At 40.1% G+C, this 18320-nt stretch overlaps 1 protein-coding gene across 1 annotated transcript in view; it reads right to left on the bottom strand.

Moving 5' to 3' along the window:
* LOC111157519 (RNA binding fox-1 homolog 2) overlaps positions 1–18320 on the bottom strand; it is a 266387-nt gene that overhangs the window by 12995 nt on the left and 235072 nt on the right. The window contains exons 6-10 of the mRNA XM_022518998.1: positions 9484–9576; positions 6636–6696; positions 3341–3394; positions 3135–3227; positions 1915–2047 (exon numbers count right to left, since the gene is read on the bottom strand). Coding sequence (XP_022374706.1) covers positions 1915–2047; positions 3135–3227; positions 3341–3394; positions 6636–6696; positions 9484–9576 — 434 coding nt within the window. The remainder of the gene's footprint in view (positions 1–1914; positions 2048–3134; positions 3228–3340; positions 3395–6635; positions 6697–9483; positions 9577–18320) is intronic.

Here is an 18320-nt window from a genome sequence, read left to right as displayed (position 1 = left end):
GAATGAAGTTTACCCCAAGTTGCATCACTCACTGGGAATATTCACCTAAATTCTAGAAGAATTCTAATATTCCCTGTATCAAATGCCACAAGGAGGCTAGAACATAATGATTAATGATGAAATTAGTTTACTAAGCTGAAAAGCAATTTTAGGCCATTCCCCATATAATACTGGACTTATTCCTTGCCATCTTCCATGTAAATCGGTGGTTTAGTTAATAAAAAAGAAAACATGGGAAATCAGTGTTCAATGTAATGCACAGAGATTGGTATGATTAGACATAAAGATAAAGTATCTTTAAGCGAACATAATCCTGACACAGACTTGGCAGAGAATGGGTTCTCAAGTTTGGCCAATATGTTGAAATGAGGTACATCGAATAGGAACGAATCCAACCGTTTTTATAAAGTAACTGAGGGAGATTACAAAATAAAGAAGTCCCATGTTTCTGGTGAGTGGGAGGTATCACTTTGCAAGCATGACAGTCAACAGTCTTGGACTGAAATGGAAGGCGCCTCATGAGCAATTTTCCTGGTGTGCAGAACTTCCGAAAGGTTTGTTTTTATATTTTACTATGAGTATTTCTTGATGAAATCATACTGCATCTTTATTCACTTCTTTAAAGAGATGTCAGAGGTTGAAGGTCAGAGGTCAAGTTGAGAGCAGAAAGAATAAAATTAAAAGCAAGTCATGGCAGAAGATGGAGATGATGGAATGCATGGGAATTAAACATCTATAAACTGCAAACAAAAGTTTATTTCTAAAGCAGTTCCCTTCCAGCAGCTTCTGGAGCCTGTCCATTTCAACGTGCGTACTTGTCTAATAAAACTGCTCTAATTCTGTGCCACGGAGGACCCCTAATGGCATGTCCATTTGGTCTATGAATGAATGCTACGTTAGTATACCTCAAAGCCAATTTTGCTGTCAGAAAAGGACCTACGAAGGAGGCTCTTCCCCTTTGAGTTTTAACTAAGTAGCAACGAAGAGGCTCCTCCGCCCCTGCTTTTACTCCTCAGGAAGAATATGGGAAAAAACCTGTCATAGGCAGAGAAAAGATGAAGAACGCAAATGTCACCTCTTTGAGGAAAGGAAAGTCCTTGGTACAACTAACTTGTTGAAGTCCACTCTTTATAAAAATAGACATTTTAGGCTGACACTGAGAAACAACTAAAACCAAAACCTGCCATCTTCGCTCCTTCTCCCCCATTCGACAGCCAAGGATTGATTTGTTGCTATGGAATCAGTCCACTGCGTGAGACAGCCTCCACACCAAATTCAAAGGGTGAAGGACGCTCAGCTCCATTAGTTGTTTTACCATCATTCAGAAGCCAACTGTGGTTTAATTCTTCCTACTTCTCCCTTTCTCCCTGGATTCAATTGGACTTGGTTCATCTTTGAATTAACCTCTTTTAATCCGTTTCCTACAAAGAAAGCAAATCCATTGTGGGTAGCTAGCTCTGCTGCTCACCACCCAGGCAGTGAAACCAAAAGGGAGGGCGATGTGGTAGCCTCAGCCCCAACACAGGGTGGTGGTAAGGGGGTGAGCACAGCAGAGGCGGTCTCATACTACGGTCTTGAGCTCCTAGTTTGGTTCTCTGCAGTAGTGTTAATCCGCATTCGTGCGATGCTGAGTGAACTCCATGCCAACACACTGCTAGTAAACACAAGACAGTTCTGGCTGCTGTCTTAAGCCACTACCACGAGGGCTTAAGGTGGCCAAAATGAAGATTTATATAACGAATTGGTATTACGTTACATTCTGATGATGGTATGTTTTGGTTCTTGCCATCTAATCCATTAATGTACAAATATTCATAGAATGTCTACGATGTGGCACGGCGACATCCCAGAAGTTGTGAGAGGGCCATGGTATTCTTTTCTGTCCAGCTGCTTATTTTGGAATCTCATGCTTACCCTGGATAGGCGGGAATGGCTGTTGGAGGTACCGCTCGGACCGCACCGTATACCGTCCGCCCTCTGCCCCTCAGATGGGCTCCTCTGAAAGCGGCCGCCGTGGTGGCTGCAGTCGGGTAAGGGAAGCCAGGAACTAAAGGGAGACCCAAAATATGACAGGAATGTCAACTTGCATTCAGTCGCAGGGGGTACAATCCCAACTTGCTTTGAGCCACCTCCAGGAACGGTTGAAAGACACATGCCCCACCTTTCCTGGGAAAGAAACGGAGAGAGCCAATACGCAAAGCCAATGAGGCGCGCTCCGCTCGTCACCCGTCTTGAGTGAGTCCGCTCTGCGCCTTCTCAGTTCTGGCGTTTACACACACACTGGTGAGAAACAGGCCCAGCAGCTCTAAGAACTACGGCCGTCCTAAGGGATGAGACTTTTCACTTCTGTGGGCCGTTTACATGGATTGACATGAACTCTCTAACTGGCCAATTATTAATCTTGTCTTCACATGTTATTATGCGCATTATAGTAATTATTCTTTGTAAGAATAGTCTTTTGTGTTTGTACATGGTGCCAACCTCCGAGGCACACAATAATCTTTAGACATTTCATTAGTCCACTTTGTTCTTTTATCTAAAATGTTTTAACCCAGAAATGTAAGGGGAGAGGGAAACGACTTCTCCCCTGTAATCCTGTGGCCCTTAGGGAGGTAGGCAGTTTCTAAAGGTCTATTTTAAATGTCTCATCCTTTGGAAAGCACACAGAAACATTTATTCCATGTTCGCTGAACTCGTTTTAATTATACCTTTCACTGGAGCAAAATGGCTCAGGTCAGAATGACTTCAGCGGTATCCACAGAGCGGAGAAGAACCATTAATTCTGGAGGTGCTTCTAAATGATACTCTACGAAAGGGCCCCTAGCAGACTTGCACAGAACGTAATATATCCCACAAGCACCTATTGCTTTGGTTTTCTTTAAAATCAACTGCAGATTAAAATGTTCTACACATGTCCTCACCCGTCCCGACCTCTCCCAAGTATTTATGCTTCATGGCAATCTTAGTATCTTAGATTCTAACACAGGTTAAGCAGGACAGCATTTAACTCTCTCTCGAGAAGGTCTCCTCCGCTTCAGTTACAGTTTATACTTGAGGAAGAAAAAAAGACTAGCACACATCACTGTTTACTCCCAACAGTCAAAATCCATGCCAGGCCAACATAGGCTACTTACTGATTAAAGGAATGTAAGTGTTAATACCCCCTCTTCCCGACAGGGGCACTGCTGCATCATTGCCTAGGGACACGTCTGCTTGAAAGCTGGATGCTGATTGCATTTAAGAAAAATAAAAAAATGCAAAAAGATTACAAAGGAATAGTAGACTGAAAAACAACAGATGTTGTTAACTAGCATGACCAGAAAAATGAACGAGCTTCTACCTGCATATAACTCAGGGCCATATACCGCTCCAACGACGGGGCTTAATTTCCAACCTGGAATGGAAGAGAGAAGAGTGAGCACCGAAGACTGCGTGAGGAACACAGGGCAGGGGGTGAGGAGGGCACGTGCGAGCTGGCTCCAGAGAGCCCTACGCACAGCCCAGCTTAGCTGTGCATCACGACCTTCTCTGCAGATGCTGGCTGGGGGGTTCTAGGGAGGGATCTAGGGATCTAGGGAGACATTTCCACAGCTGAGCATCTTTAAGCAGGACTAGCACAGTGAAGGGATAATGAGGAGCTGGGGGTGGGGGCAAGGACAGGCGCAAACCGGAGAGAGAGAAAAACTGGGAGGGAAGAAGGAAGAAGGAGAGGGAATGGAAGAAGGACAAAGAAGTACAAGAAATATAAATGAATCCTGGGCTCTGGTACAGTCTCTTTCACAGAACTGCTTAGAATGTATTCCTTCTTTTAGGAAGAGGAGAAAGACAGAATATGTCATTCTACACCACACCGTGATGCATTTTTTTATATAACATCTTCACACTGTTGGCTACTCTCGCTGTTATAAAGGTATCCTCTGAGCTCAAGTTTGAGCTGATCTTTGACTCCGTGTTCAATAATACCACGCTGATGGAAATCTGGGTAAGCCAAAATCCCCTTTCTTTGGGATTTACCACTGGAACCTCAGGCAAGTGAGTAAGAAGAGACACACAGGAGTAAAATTCAAGGTACATCCCCAACTTCATGCATGTCATGGGATTTTATTTGGTAATATACATACTTAAGTTAATCAGTCATTTTAGCTAAAGTAGTACCCTTTATTTTATATAAAAAAGAAAAATGTACTACCGCCCAGTTAAGGAGAATTCCAGATGAAAACATTAATCAATAGATATTCATAGAATTTTACACATAAATAAGCAAACATGCTCCATTATTTTTCTGAAAGACTGGAGACAATATTCAAGAAAAAAGGCATTCATTCTGAACCAATCCAATCCCCATTCATTATTTTAGGTGCTCAGAGATGATGAGCACATTATTTCACCTAAAAATTGAGCAAATACCTCAGTTCAAATCCTACTGGAGTTGTAAGAACTCAGTGTTCTGCAATGTCTGATAAATCATGTTATTTCAACCAACGTAAATTAAACTGCTGGCTGAGAATTCACCAGAAGGCACCTCGAATACTCTTCTCAGAATCTTTAACCATAAGCAGCTGTAGGTCTCTAAAGTTTGGCTGTTAGGCTTGAATATTAATTTAGACTAATATTCAAAAATGACTTTTTTCCTTCCTGCCAATGCCACTATTACTTAAGCATTCCCTTAAGTAAAAATACACATTTTAATATTGGTATATAATGGTATGCGGTCAATAATACTTTGAATATGTTTAGTTTGGTACAATTTACAATATATTTTGACCTTTACAAAACCCAAAGAGAGAGTTAAGAAAGTTGCTGTCCCAGCAGGACAAGTAAATACTACACTTCTCAAGGCTTAATTTCCTAAATAATAAGCTAAGAGGGCTGGGTTTTGAAGACTTCCATAGAGTCTTCAGGTGCTAAAATTCTGTGACCGCCTATTAATGGAGACAAAAACAGAATCAGGTTAAAAAAGAATGGCCCAACAACTTAAAGCAAAATGAAGAGTCAAATCTAGAAGTAGAATTTTTGTCTTCTGAATTCCAGTCAGGGACTCTTTCTAGGACAGTGTTCCCCCTGGATCTAAAGGAAATGTGACTTACTTTGCTTCTCCTTCCTATTTTGTTTACAATGGGTTATCAAAATAACCCACTGGAAAGGGAGCAGTAATAATCTACTACAAGGCAGAAACTTGTGTTTTTGGTTTTTTTTTAAGATTTTATTCATTTGTCAGAGAGAGAGAGGGAGAGAGGGAGAGCACAAGCAGGGGGAGCGACCGACAGAGGGAGAAGCAGGCTCCCCACTGAGCGAGGAGCCCAATGTGGGACTCAATTCCAGGATCCTGGGTTTGTGACCCAAGCCAGAGGCAGATGCTCAACGAACTGAGCCACTCAGGCATCCCAGAAACTTGTTTTTGTGATAGCAGTGTAAAACAAACAAACAAACAAACAAACAAACAAAAAACAAGAGGTAAAGGGGAGGTGATGGTATCACATTATATACCATTGATAAAACAGGTAGGGAAAATGTAAATTACACTGATTCAGACCATCCATTTGAAAAGCTGAGCTACATGTATCTACTGAAGAAATACCAGAATATACTAAAATACTTGTATTTGACTTAAGACATTACCAGCACATACTATCATACTCTAGCAGTAGAGTCAAACTTTTAAAAAGCAGCAGAAAACACCCCATTTGATTCTGGATAAAATTCCATGAAGGACGCTAAAATATACGACAGAGAAGGAGTTGCTGCAAACCTCAAGACCCAACCCATGGGTTCCCTCTCCACCCTTCCCCAAGAGCCCCTAGAGCACCGCTGGCAAAACCAATGGGCACTGCAGATCCAAATTCAGTTCTGTCCCAGGTAGATAACATGCGTCCAGATTAAGTGGACACATTTGCTTTTGTCAGGCAAAATATTCACACACGTATGAAACGCCCTCTATAGCATGCAGTCCCGGGACAGAAGATGGAAAACACATGCACATGCGCCACCATGGCTGTTATCTCTAGAGCATACCTTTAGAGGGAGAGCAAGGGATCAAGAATTATTCCACTCCTGCGCAGAGTGGGTAGGGATCAGTAGTAAAAGTGAGCACTGGTGGGCACGTATTACAGACAAACCTATCCTATCACAAAGAATGATAGCAGCTAAAAATGAGAGTGCCTTAGTGGGACCCCACTGGGTTAACAGGTCACCCCAAATGACGTGTTTACACTTTGTGTATGAACTTTACCGCGACCATTACAGCTTAGTAACTGAAAAACTAAGCTTAATTCTAAGAAAAAAGTTAACTTTAAAAATAGGATACTAGGGTGCCTGGGTGGCTCAGTGGGTTAAACCTCTGCCTTTGGCTCAGGTCATGATCTCAGGGTCCTGGGATCAAGTCCCGCATCGGGCTCTGTGCTCAGCAGGGAGCCTGCTTCCTCCTCACTCTGCCTGCCTCTCTGCCTACTTGTGATCTCTGTCAAATAAGTAAATAAAATCTTAAAAAAAAATAGGATCCTCTTCTAGTAAAGTACTTCACTGTAAATTAAACTGCCATAAGACTGAAATCAAGAGAGATTCTTTGATTACCAGAAGTTCACATATTAATACAAGAATAAGTGACATCCTTCTGAAGATGACTTGTAATCTCTTACCATTTGCATATGGTGTGACCATCTTCTTATTGGTCATTACACGTGCTGTAGCATTATTCACCTAAAAATATAAAGGAAAAAGAAGGGGCAGGGAGAAAGTAGACCACATTAGGGAACATGGAGGTGCTCATCCAGTAACACAGCACTCAGTTTAATAAAATGTTAATTTCAGAGAACATTGATTTAAATAATATAGCGATATAAAATATTAATATATAGTATTTTAATTAAAGTGTTTATAAAATGAGGCTAACAAGAGTAAAATGCAGTTTCTTGGTCTCCAAATGGAAAATTTGGGCTAGTTTACCACCAAGTGCTCAAAAGGAAAGATATATTTGCAAGTTCTTTGGCAATCTCGTAAACAGAGAAGTCTCTGCATTATGGGAAATACGGGAAAAAGTCAATAGGAAAAAACTCTGTGTATGAACTTTGAAGTTCATTAATAAAACAGAGGCTTGCCATATGGGTCAGGGAATAGATTTACAGGAAGAAAATGAATCTATGGATTCCACCTGTTCTAATGTTCAGCATTTTTGAGGACTGTGTAAGATTTTACTGTTTGAAGAGGAAAAAAAATCAGAACTTAGAATTCCATGCTGACCATCTGCAGGACCATGGTGAATTTTTTAGACTATGTGGTCTATCCACTTAAGAATAATGTTTTCAGAAGGCCTTTAAATGAGGCACTCACTGAAAAAATAAAGCTCCGGTTTCTTTTGCTGTATGGTTCTCTCCACCCTCGTTACAGAAGTGCAGAATTCAGAGCATTCTCGGTGCTAGGGGAAGTAGGTGTTACAAAGATGGTGCTGATGGCAAGAAGATGAACGGAGCCTGAAGCCGGGAGACTGGAGCCCAGTGTGAAAACCAGCCTAAAGCTCTTGCAAGGAGGGTGCAGCATCACTATAGAACCTGGCTGACTGCTGTGTGGTCAAGTCAGAGAACAGGCCAGCGTTTAGAAAAAGAATTCTAAAACACACCGAATATAAATGTCTTGTTTTGCCACTGGGGATTTACATTAAAGTTATAATTTGTATGGTGATAAATTTGTGTTATGGAAAGACCAATTTTTGGTAGAACCGGAACCCAAACATGTCTTAACAGGTCCTTCAGGATTGGCAAGAGTGGGAATCTTCCTTTGTGAGGAAAAGAAACTCCATTTACTCTAGTTCGACCCACCAAATAATAGAAACATTTCACATTTAAAAAGAAAGAATGGGATACAACAATGATGACTGAGAGCATGCAGTTAGTACACACACACACAAATAAAAGAAAGAAAAAAAAAAAACAATCAGTTTTGGAAAGAAGGGAGAGAGTGAAGAGCGAGGTTCTCGCAGACAAGGATTCGAATGGGGTCAGAGCTTACACGAGCCGCTAGAGCAGAGCGCACCCAAGCGCTAAAAGGAAAATGGCCAGAACCAATCAGAAACCACCAGTCAGCAAGAGACCCATAGCCACAGGTGACAGACAGAAGGGGCAGGAGAGACAGAGGGAGAAGGATGGGGACAGATGGGCGAGAGAGCAAGAAGGCAGGGGAAAAGGAAAGAGAAAGGGGTGTCACGGGCAGCAAAGAGAGCTGTCAAGGGCAAGGAAAGAACAGAGCTACATACAGGTTTGGGGAAGGGAAAGGGAAGTAGAGGCGGGAAGTGCATTAATAAAACCAGCCAAACTTGGAGCTCAGTAACTCTGAGTAAGATGTGCAAGGGGGAAAAATCACCATGATGTCAGTAATCAAACAGCTCAGACCGCTACAAACAACATGTACATCCAAAGTCCAGGCGGCACTACTCAAGAGCATTGAAAATAAAAGGGGGAAAGGAAAAGGAAGAGGAACAAGTCAAATCACATTTTGTAGTGTTAATGTGAGATGGCAGATGGACTTTTTCTTTCTTATTTAATTGTTTTGTAATTAACAATTGAAAAAGCTTCTTGTCTAGTGCTTGGTTTCACTTACCGCCAACGGGCACCATCGCCAGCATTGTGTATAGTTACCAGGGAAAGAGGGAGTCAAGTGAAGGGCCCTAAATGCTAAACCATTGGAAAGGGAGGGAAAAAGCAAAATATGCAGACATCTTACTCAAAATGGTGGCTTTTATATTTCATACTTTAAAAAAAACTGGGAAAGGGGAAAGGAGCCAGTTAACCTTCACTGCGTTCTTAAAAAGGACTGGCAAACACCATGGGACTGCCGGGAACACGGTAAAAGCACATTCGCCGGGCAGCCGTCAGACCCTCTTGGCTGAGGATTTTATCCACTATTCCCAGTGGCAGTTTGTGATAGTGAATATACTTAAAAATGCCACGAGTTTTGGGATCTTTCTTCCCTCCCCACCACCTCTGCCGTCTTGTACTCCTTGCTCATCACACGCACATGGAGGCGAACTGGCCGCCCAAGAGAGAGGGTACTGGCTGGCTCCTTGATTCATTATAGGACACAAAGTCACAACTGGATCGTTTTTAGACATTTATAAAGTTAGTTTTATTTTGGCCTGATCACAGGTATTCGTACAAAGTCTCGCAAACTGAAGCAAAGGAAAAAAATCAAGAGAGCAGAAAGATGAACATTTTGGGGGAAAAAAGTAAATGAGAAACAAATACACATGTTCACGCACACAAGTAAATCAAAATGAGACCCCCCCACCAACAACCAAAAAATAGGGAAAAGAGGACAGAAGTGTTACTTTTACACATTTTAGTGCAAGAAGGTGAAGGACACAGAGACACACACACATACGCATGTGTGCAGACACACACACAAGACAGGGCTCCAAATGCGAAATAAGTGAGGGAATACACAAAAAGACAAATAAAAATATAAACCAGAAATTGAATTATTGAAGACATGCACCTCGATTTTACGGCCCTCTACCACGGTGCCGTGTAATTTCTCCCTGGCCCTGTCTGCATCAGCACTATTCTCGAAAGTTACGAACCCGAATCCCTGCATGCAGCGGGAGAAGGGGGGAAAACATGCACATCGTTATATTGAAATATTGATCTCTTGGTAAACAGAGAAAAAAATATCACAGTATGAAACTGACATCAGCGTCGACCCAGCAGTACTCTCCCAAAGTCACATTTTTGGTCCATGCATATTTGGTAAAGGGAAATTAAATCCAGTAACAATACAGAACTGTAGTAGTAGTAGTAATAATAATAATAATAGCAACAACAACAGCAATAATAATAATAATAGTAATGTAATTAACAACAAGAACAATAATAAAATAAAACGTAAAGCATGTGAGGCCAGACCAAAATTAAGGTATAGAGCTACTCGGGTCAAACTCTCCCACCAAGAATCTCAACATTGTTTTAGATGTTCTGTCTCTTTCAATTCATGCTGTTAATTTACATGTCCTTTTATGTAATGCTAAAAAATAATTAAATCTGTCACTCCTCAGTAACTTCTACATGAGGCCTTCCATTTAGGTGTAATCACCGCATATTGGGATTTTTAGGAGATGTCATCACTTGGCCCCACTCTGCCTGTTCTCTTGTAGCAACATAATTCCTCTGCGAACAGAATTTAAAACATAGCCTCCATCTATAATTCTGTAGGGACTGGGTGTAGAAGAAGAGAGCACCCATGTTCATCTAAGCTAATGAAAATACCACTAAGCAGTGGCCAATTATGCCTTTTCTTCAACGAATTTTAAACAACCAGACTGGCACTCAGAGTAAAAATAGGTTCAGCTGAATTCCAGAGAATAGCTTATCCAAATCTGCCTAAATTACACATTTGTTGAAGCCTACATCTGCTACTAAATGTATTAGTAATTTTCCATGTAGACGGAAAAAAGGAATCAAAAGGCAGTGCGAATGAGATCTGTTAGTGACATCAGCTGTATACTGTCTAACAGGAAAAGAATACCATAAAACAGCAATACACTTGGTCCCGAGTTAGAATTAATTTATTTGTGCACTGTACACAAAGAAATCGTATGGAGCTTTAACTCATTGAGTGGAAAATGCTGGAACCAGGGAGTTAACCCACCTACTCCTACATTCACATGTATCTGAAAAGACGGTCTTGGTCATAATCGTACCATCAATGTCAAAAGCAGGATTTACTATATATTTCTGTGACTATTTCATCAAGCGTTCTATCAATTTCATCCTACTGCTTTGTCCTCCTCTTTCCACTCTGCAACTATAACATTTTCCCAAGCTATTCACATGTGCAGAATAGTTAATTCTTAGGATTTTCTGGGCAAGTCCCCATTTCTCAAGAGCTGCACTGTCCCTCTGGCATTCTTCTAATGTTCCACTGTAGGATAACCTGGAAACCTTTGTTATTTATTTTTACGGAAGTTCTGCTTTGCTGCCCTCCTCGAGTCTTTCCATCTACATACAAAATGTGTTCTTAACCGAGATGGTCAATGGTGTGCATAGCTCAGTAAGATTTTAGAAAAGCGATTTCATCCTTTTGACGGATCTCATTACTTTGCATTCTACATGACTAAATGGTTGCTGATTGGTGATCCATGGAGAATCCCAATGGAGTATCTTTACCTGTAATCTGGGTATCACCACAAATACCTTGGAAAGTGCAATGCTGAGCTGACAGAAAAATTTAGATGTCTGCTGCTGGATGGAGGTGGACTGCTCCGGGTAATTGTATTAACATTTTCTTTAAAAATGTTAAGTATGTGGAAAATATCAATGGAAACACATTTTCAGAAACAAATTATGATACCAATATGTTACAGCCACATCGACAGCTCGAGGTATATGATCTCAGGTTACTAATTAATGACATCGTGCGTTTGTCACCTACACTGGGCTCTGCTGAAGACAGGAAGCCAGTTCTCCAATCCTGGGGCACCCTCCAATAAAAAAGTTAAGTAAACCTTTCAAGAAAGGTCACAGGTAGTGAGGAGTTTTATAGCACCCTGTGGAAGTATTGTAAACTGTGTTCCAACTGGTTCCCACAGCCTCATACAGATTATAAGACTTGGGTTAAATAAATAAATGATAAATTAGGAGCTGGGTAACAAATGATGTGGAGACCAACACCTAAGGTTTTGACGACTGGCCTTACGATTACCTACATCGACACACCCATACACTCACATACTTGTGCGTCTTGTAAATACAACCACGAGGTAGAGAAAGGATAAATCTGTTGTTTTCATTTTTTAAGATTAAGAAAGTAAATCAAACTGAGGTGAGACACCCAAGCACCGACAAGGCGTTCTTCCTTCCAGGTGGCTTCTTTCCACAGCTAACGGAGAGAAAATAAGAAATAAAGCTCTAAACTCCAAGTTCAGTATTCTATTAACCAAACTCCATTCGTCCTAAAACCTTCTAATTTTCTTTTTCAAATCCAATTGCTAAAGGTGTTCTGCGAGCCTCTGGTCTGTGATGCGCTGACCGAGCACCTGTGACTCAGTGACAGCAGCCGGAAGAATTCAGGGTGGTGTCAGAAGCCAGCAGAGCTTATACTCCACAGGAAATACTAATCAAAATGCCAAAGATAGAAAATGAACCAATCTTCACCTAGGGTAAAGGAGGAAGAAGGTCTTGCTGATGATACTCTGGGACTTCTGATAGGAAACAGAGGTAAGCAGATTTCCTTCTTTCCTTTGAAGATAAATAGACCTAGTGGCGGGCAGAACAACCGCCCCAAGTTGTCCACATCCTAATCCTTGGAACCTGTGCATGTTACCACCACCTTACCCGCAAAAGAGATTTTGCAGATGTGATTAAATTAACGATCTTGAGATAGGGAGATTATCCTGGATTATCCAGGCAAGCCCAGTATAATCACAAGGGTGCTTATAAGCTAAAAGAGGAAAACAGGAGAGTTGGAATCGGAGTGCAGCAGCCTGAGAAAGACAGAACTGGCCATTTTGGCTTTGAAGATGGAAGGGGGCTACAGGTCAAGGAAGGTGGGTCCCCTCTAGAAGCTGGAAAAGGCAAGGACTGGATTATGCCTTAGAGCCATCTGAAAGAATGCAGCCCTGCAACACTTTGGTTTTAGCTTGGTGAGATCCATTTTGGACTTACAGGTTCCAGAACTATGTACGATAACAAATCTGTGTTTTTAAGCCACCAACTTTAAGATAATTTGTTCAGAAGCAATAGGAAATGAGCATGTATCTCTCAGAAGTCTGTGATTAGAAAGGTGAGAAGTTTAGGCAGCGTTTTTAGAATACTGTTCTTTAATACTTTCCTCTTGTGTTGAAACTTTAGATTTTCTGTCAACTACAATGCGGTTGCAAGAATATTAACTCAAATAAAACCTGAAAAGAAGTTTAAGGTACCATTCTGAAAATGTGCCAGGAACTGAGCTAAGGATATTTACAGATTATCCAGGCTTAAAAAGTTACTAACAGGAAAATATGCTTACGTGAAATTATGTTTTAGTGTCCCTCCATTCTTGGAAATCTAATTCACATTAAGTTTGGTCATCTGAATCTCTTGCTTTAAAAAGAAAAATTTAATTTAAAAAACCCCCCAATGTTGACATGTTTGTCTATACCAGGGCTATCTGACAGAAATATAACACAAGCCACATACATAATTTTAAATATTCTAACTAGCCACACTGAAAAAGTAAAAATATATGAAAGTAATGTCAATAATATATTTAAAATATGTGCAAATACTATCATTTCAACGTGGCATTAATATAAAAACATTAATGAGATATTCTTTTTTTCTGCTCAGTCTTTGAAATCATGTGTATTTTACACTGAAAGCACATCTGCATTTAGAACTTGCCACATTCTAGGTGCTCAATATGGACATCGTATGGAACAATGCAGGTCTCTATGCTTTATACTATAACCTACCGCTCTCAGTTCTCAAACTCTTTCTGTGTTAACAATTTAAATAAACCAGTTTTCCATGTGTGATTTACTCCTATCTTAGCTTGTCTTGTGAAAACTGAGGAATGGGATGTCTATCAGGATTATGGTTGTGGTCAAAACTTCTACTAAGTGTGACAAACATTTTATCACCTGTCCGTTTATCATCTGTTTATCATCAAGGGCCTATAGGAGCCGAATAACTACCACCTTTTTAGTCTGGCCTCAGACAGCAATAAATAACAAGCAATAGGATGAGCATTGGAAAAATATTCTGAAATTTGTATAATCTTTGAGTTTTTCCATCTCAGAAGAATGAGAAAGAAATTTACCATGTAACTTTTAAGGGAGAAACCAAAAGCAGACGTTCTCCTGGGTATGGCCAGAACACAGAAATTTAAAAATAAATAAAAGAAAAATAAAACTAAAAACCATAAGATGGTAACAAAAAAATAAACTAAGCCCTTTGAAAATACATGCACTGTTAATTCAGTTTTACGTATTATGAAAAACATTTCAACTCAGCATTACCTATCGAATTTACTGAAAAGCAAAGGCCTAGTTAGTGCAATTTCAAAGACAGTTTTTTGACCATATTTTGAAAGAAATAAGTAATTTCCCTTTGCATGAAATCAAAATCCAGGGAAACAGGCAAGAAATTACAGCACATTACTTGTGTCTGAGGATGGGATTAGAGGCTTTATCTACCCTAACTCCAGCCTAAACCGAAGCCTAACCCCAATTCAGATCCCCATCATCCCAGATATCCATATCCACCTGAGAGAAGTAATGAGAACACATGAGCTAAAAACTTGCTAGAAATGTCAATAACGGTTGCTGCGATGTGGTCTGTGGTCCTTCAGTGAACTTAATTAACAGTTGGCACTGTCTGAAGATGTGAAGAGCTCCTACACACTCTAGTCTTTATGATACACGTCCCTTGGAGCAACAACCACACCAGAAGTAGGTCGACAAAACTTTATGGAAAATATAAATGTTAGAATGTGTACATTTCTTTGCTTAGTAATATAACTGTATGTGATAATTATCACAAACAAATTGTTATGGGTTGGGTGATAGTGAACAGAATGGTGGAGAGTCATGAATGAGTCAGAGAAAGAGAAATACTGTATGATTTCACTCATATGTGGGATTTAAGGAACAAAACAAACGAGCAAAAGGGAAAAAGAGAAAAAAAAGAGAGAACGAGGAGAGAGGCAAATCAAGAAACAGAGACTTAACTACAGAGAACAAAGGGATGGTTCCCAGAGGGGAGGTGGGTGGGGAATAGGTGGAAGCGGGGGGGGGGGGGGGGGGGGGGGGGGGTTGGGAGCACACTCCCCTCCAGGTGTCGTATGGAGTGCTGAATCCCTACACTGCACACCTGAAACTAGTCCCTCACTGCATGTTAACCAATTGGAATTTAAATAAAAACTTAAAAAGAGTTTTGAAAAGCAACACATTCTTAGTCACTAGAAGTATCTAACAGCCAATGCAAAGTCAAATTGAACTAGGTAATCATTATTTAGAATTCTGCTTAAGATTCTATGTGAGAAAAAAGACTGGAAGGAAATGCAGGAGATTATTAGTGAATATGCTCTTTTAATGAACTATTTATGCTTTTTATTTTGGGTCTGGACATGAAAAATCACGTTTTTCTTTTATAATGGTTTTGAAAAGGGTGCTTTTTAAAAGTTGTTACTCAAAGGATCTATAAGGGGGGCAATACAATTTATCATTCAAACTGGAGCACTTTGGGGGAGGAAGGGGACATTAATAATTATGCTAAGAAAAGGGCTACAGACTGGGACTATTCTGGATAAATCAGGACATACGGCCACGCTACCAATATATTATCTTTCTATTGTTTATAGCAATACATTGTTATGACTGGTGACATCTGGGGAATCAGTAAAGTTATACATATCAGTATAATCATTTTCTAGATTCTGTTTGAGTATATTCCTTCCATTTTTGGGCAGGGGTAGCATTTTTCATCATACATCCTAAGTGAACATTTTCAAAACGAGAGCCTACCTTTGTTTTAGTTAATCATAGGAAATTAGATAGGACTGATTTTATATTTTATGAAGGAGTATGGGGTTAAAAAAAAAAAGATTAAAAAAAAATCACATGGGGGCGCCTGGGTGGCTCAGTGGGTTAAAGCCTCTGCCTTCGGCTCAGGTCATGGTCCCAGGGTCCTGGGATCGAGCCCCACATGGGACTCTCTGCTCAGCAGGGAGCCTTCTTCCTCCTTCTCTCTCTCTGCCTGCCTCTCTGCCTACTTGTGATCTCTATCTGTCAAATAAATAAATAAAATCTTTAAAAAAAAAAAATCACATGAAATAATCTAAGTATATATTTTTGCATGTGTATGAATGTAAATGATATACATTCATCCCATAATCTAGGAAAACCAAATCTAGACTAGGAAGGTCAAAGACAAAAAAGGAAGATACTCAGCAATTTTTTCAGGCAGGCTGAAAAAGTAGAATGCTGGCAAGCCAGGGTGGGAGGGATGGGGACGGGCAAGGCAGCACGACCGTGCTCACCTGTGTTTTTAAGTGAGAATGTTCTAAAACCGTAGGCTGAGTGTCTCATTATAAAAAAGAAGACATGTTGCTTTTTTGCTTTGGAGCCCTGTGGTTATCTGTTTCACTGATAACTGTTTTACATGTTAGTATCACTTATCTCAGAATTATTTTGTGACTCATTTTTCAATTACTGCTTCAAAAAAAAATTCAATAAAGCTAATTTTTGGACAGAAAAGCACTCAGTTCAAAGACCGAGCAACCCTAAAGTGAAGAAAAGCACCACTTATCTCCTTATCGCTGGTTCCTTTCAAGACATGTTGTAATTTTATAGTCAACCAGAAACACAGGAGGAATGAGAAAATAAACTTAATTTACAAAAAGAAAAGTACTCTTTAATTTATGTGAGGAGGATCCCAGAAGAGGTCCCTGGGTTTTGACTCCAAAATAAACCTCTGTTAACGCGTTTCCAGAACAGTTCCCAGGGAACCCGTTCCAGGAGAGAACTTTAGGTGACAGTTAAGAAGGACAAGGATGCAGACAGATTTTGTATCAGTCCCTGAAGGCAGATCTGGGCAATTCTGAATTCTGTGCTTTGTTTTAAGAACAACTGCCAATGAGTACGTAGTCAGTCTACTCTTTAGCACCCAAAGGAAAAGGGGCAGTGAGGACCCAGCATTTTACTGTAGGGAGCAGCATAGGGTTTTAGATGCCCTAAAGAGAAAAGGGAGGCGTGTGTCATTTAAACATGAAAATTACAGGGAGAAGCAACTGAATCGGGAAATTAAACAATTTTTGGTAGTAGGCAAATCTTTGAAGTCAATGAAAGAAGCCTTAAGAAAGATCGATTTCCTTTGCTTCACAAGAATTCAATCCAATTCTTTTCTTGGTAAGGAGCAAGTTCCCAGAGCCTGATGAAACCATACTGGGCGTCAGGTTTTTGGGGTGTACTTAACTCAAGTGCAGACACTTAGAACTAAAAACGTTTAGACTACGACTTTGGATAAACAGTGTCGCATAGAATCGTTACATATTTATGAGATGTTCATGCACTTCTCATCTCTAAACCACTGTCATTTTTCCACCTTGGATCTAAAAAGCTGCCCCCAAAATAAAAGCCAAGGGCCAGAAATCCACTGTGAAGAAACTACAAGCATAAATAGTTTTACTGGTTACAGGCTGAACAGATTTCACTTTAAAAATACTTACCAAGTTAAGTGCTGGAGAAAGGTCTGTATAGGCATGTTAATCTTTTTTTGTTTTAACTGAAAACTGGAAGCTTAGAGTATAATTACCTCTTTAATAATTAATAAAGAATTATTATAATCAGAATTAAACACTATCAGTGATGATGAATTCTATAAAGGAAGGGAATAATCAGGACCGTTAGAAGAGTACATACATTTGTGCTAGTTTAGATGGGGCGGGAGGCACCTGTAATTCTGTAGGTATGTGCTGTTAATTCTCAGGGTAGGGTGAATTTGGAGTGGGAAATCGAAGAGCTAAGTATTCACTCATTTATTTGCTTTCTTTAGCTTTTCTCAAATTATATTCTTAGAGATTTAATCATAGCCAAGGGGCAACTTGCAAAGTTCAGGAGAGATAACCAAATGAAAAATTAACTCAAAAACGGCTCTACATTAAAAATGCAAGTAGAAGGGAACACAGCAAGGTAAATGTTTACAAGCCTGACCACGGCTGATTGTGTCTGCGGCAGGTATTTCGTTTGTTGAGGAAGAAGAAAACTGTTGAATGAAACTGTGAAATTCGGTTCATTAAATATTTTTTCACACCACTGAAAGACTTCATCATTCCCTCCTTCCTAAAATCACTGCTGCTTATTTTAGTGCATGGAAATTCTCAATCATACAGATTGGGAATTTAAAATAGCCAATTATTAGGGGGAAATCAGTTTTAATTAGAATGTTCAGTTCTCATATAGAACACTCTTCGAAGAGAGTACATATATGGAATTGTGCACTGTTACTACTTTCATTCCGATGCCAAAAAAACCCCAGCTCACTATCTGAAACGGAAGGGATTCTATATCCCGAAGTTTACCTCTCTGGGTAGAACTCAGAGGAGGAAATCAGCTTACAGTGAATTCCTGAGTCACTAATCCCTGTTTTTACGCCTTGTCAAATTTATTCAAAAGAGAGAGCAAGTCAACTGAGGAACTGAAATATTAAATTTGTTCTAAGTATGTCATTTCAAAATCTGATTTTTAAACGCGGAATTCACAATAGAATTCTCATAGAATTTCACCCGAGTCTTCTCTCTTTTCCTTTAAAATAAGCTGGTGAGAGCGATTTCGTCTGAGAAAGGGCGAGTGTCTCCGG

Source organism: Enhydra lutris, unplaced genomic scaffold, assembly GCF_002288905.1.
Source record: "Enhydra lutris kenyoni isolate GAN:26980312 unplaced genomic scaffold, ASM228890v2 scaffoldscaffold55, whole genome shotgun sequence".
NCBI classification, from domain to species: Eukaryota; Metazoa; Chordata; class Mammalia; order Carnivora; family Mustelidae; genus Enhydra; species Enhydra lutris.
The sequence above is the reverse complement of the archived record's forward strand: the minus strand, read 5'-3'. Positions and strand labels throughout refer to the sequence as shown.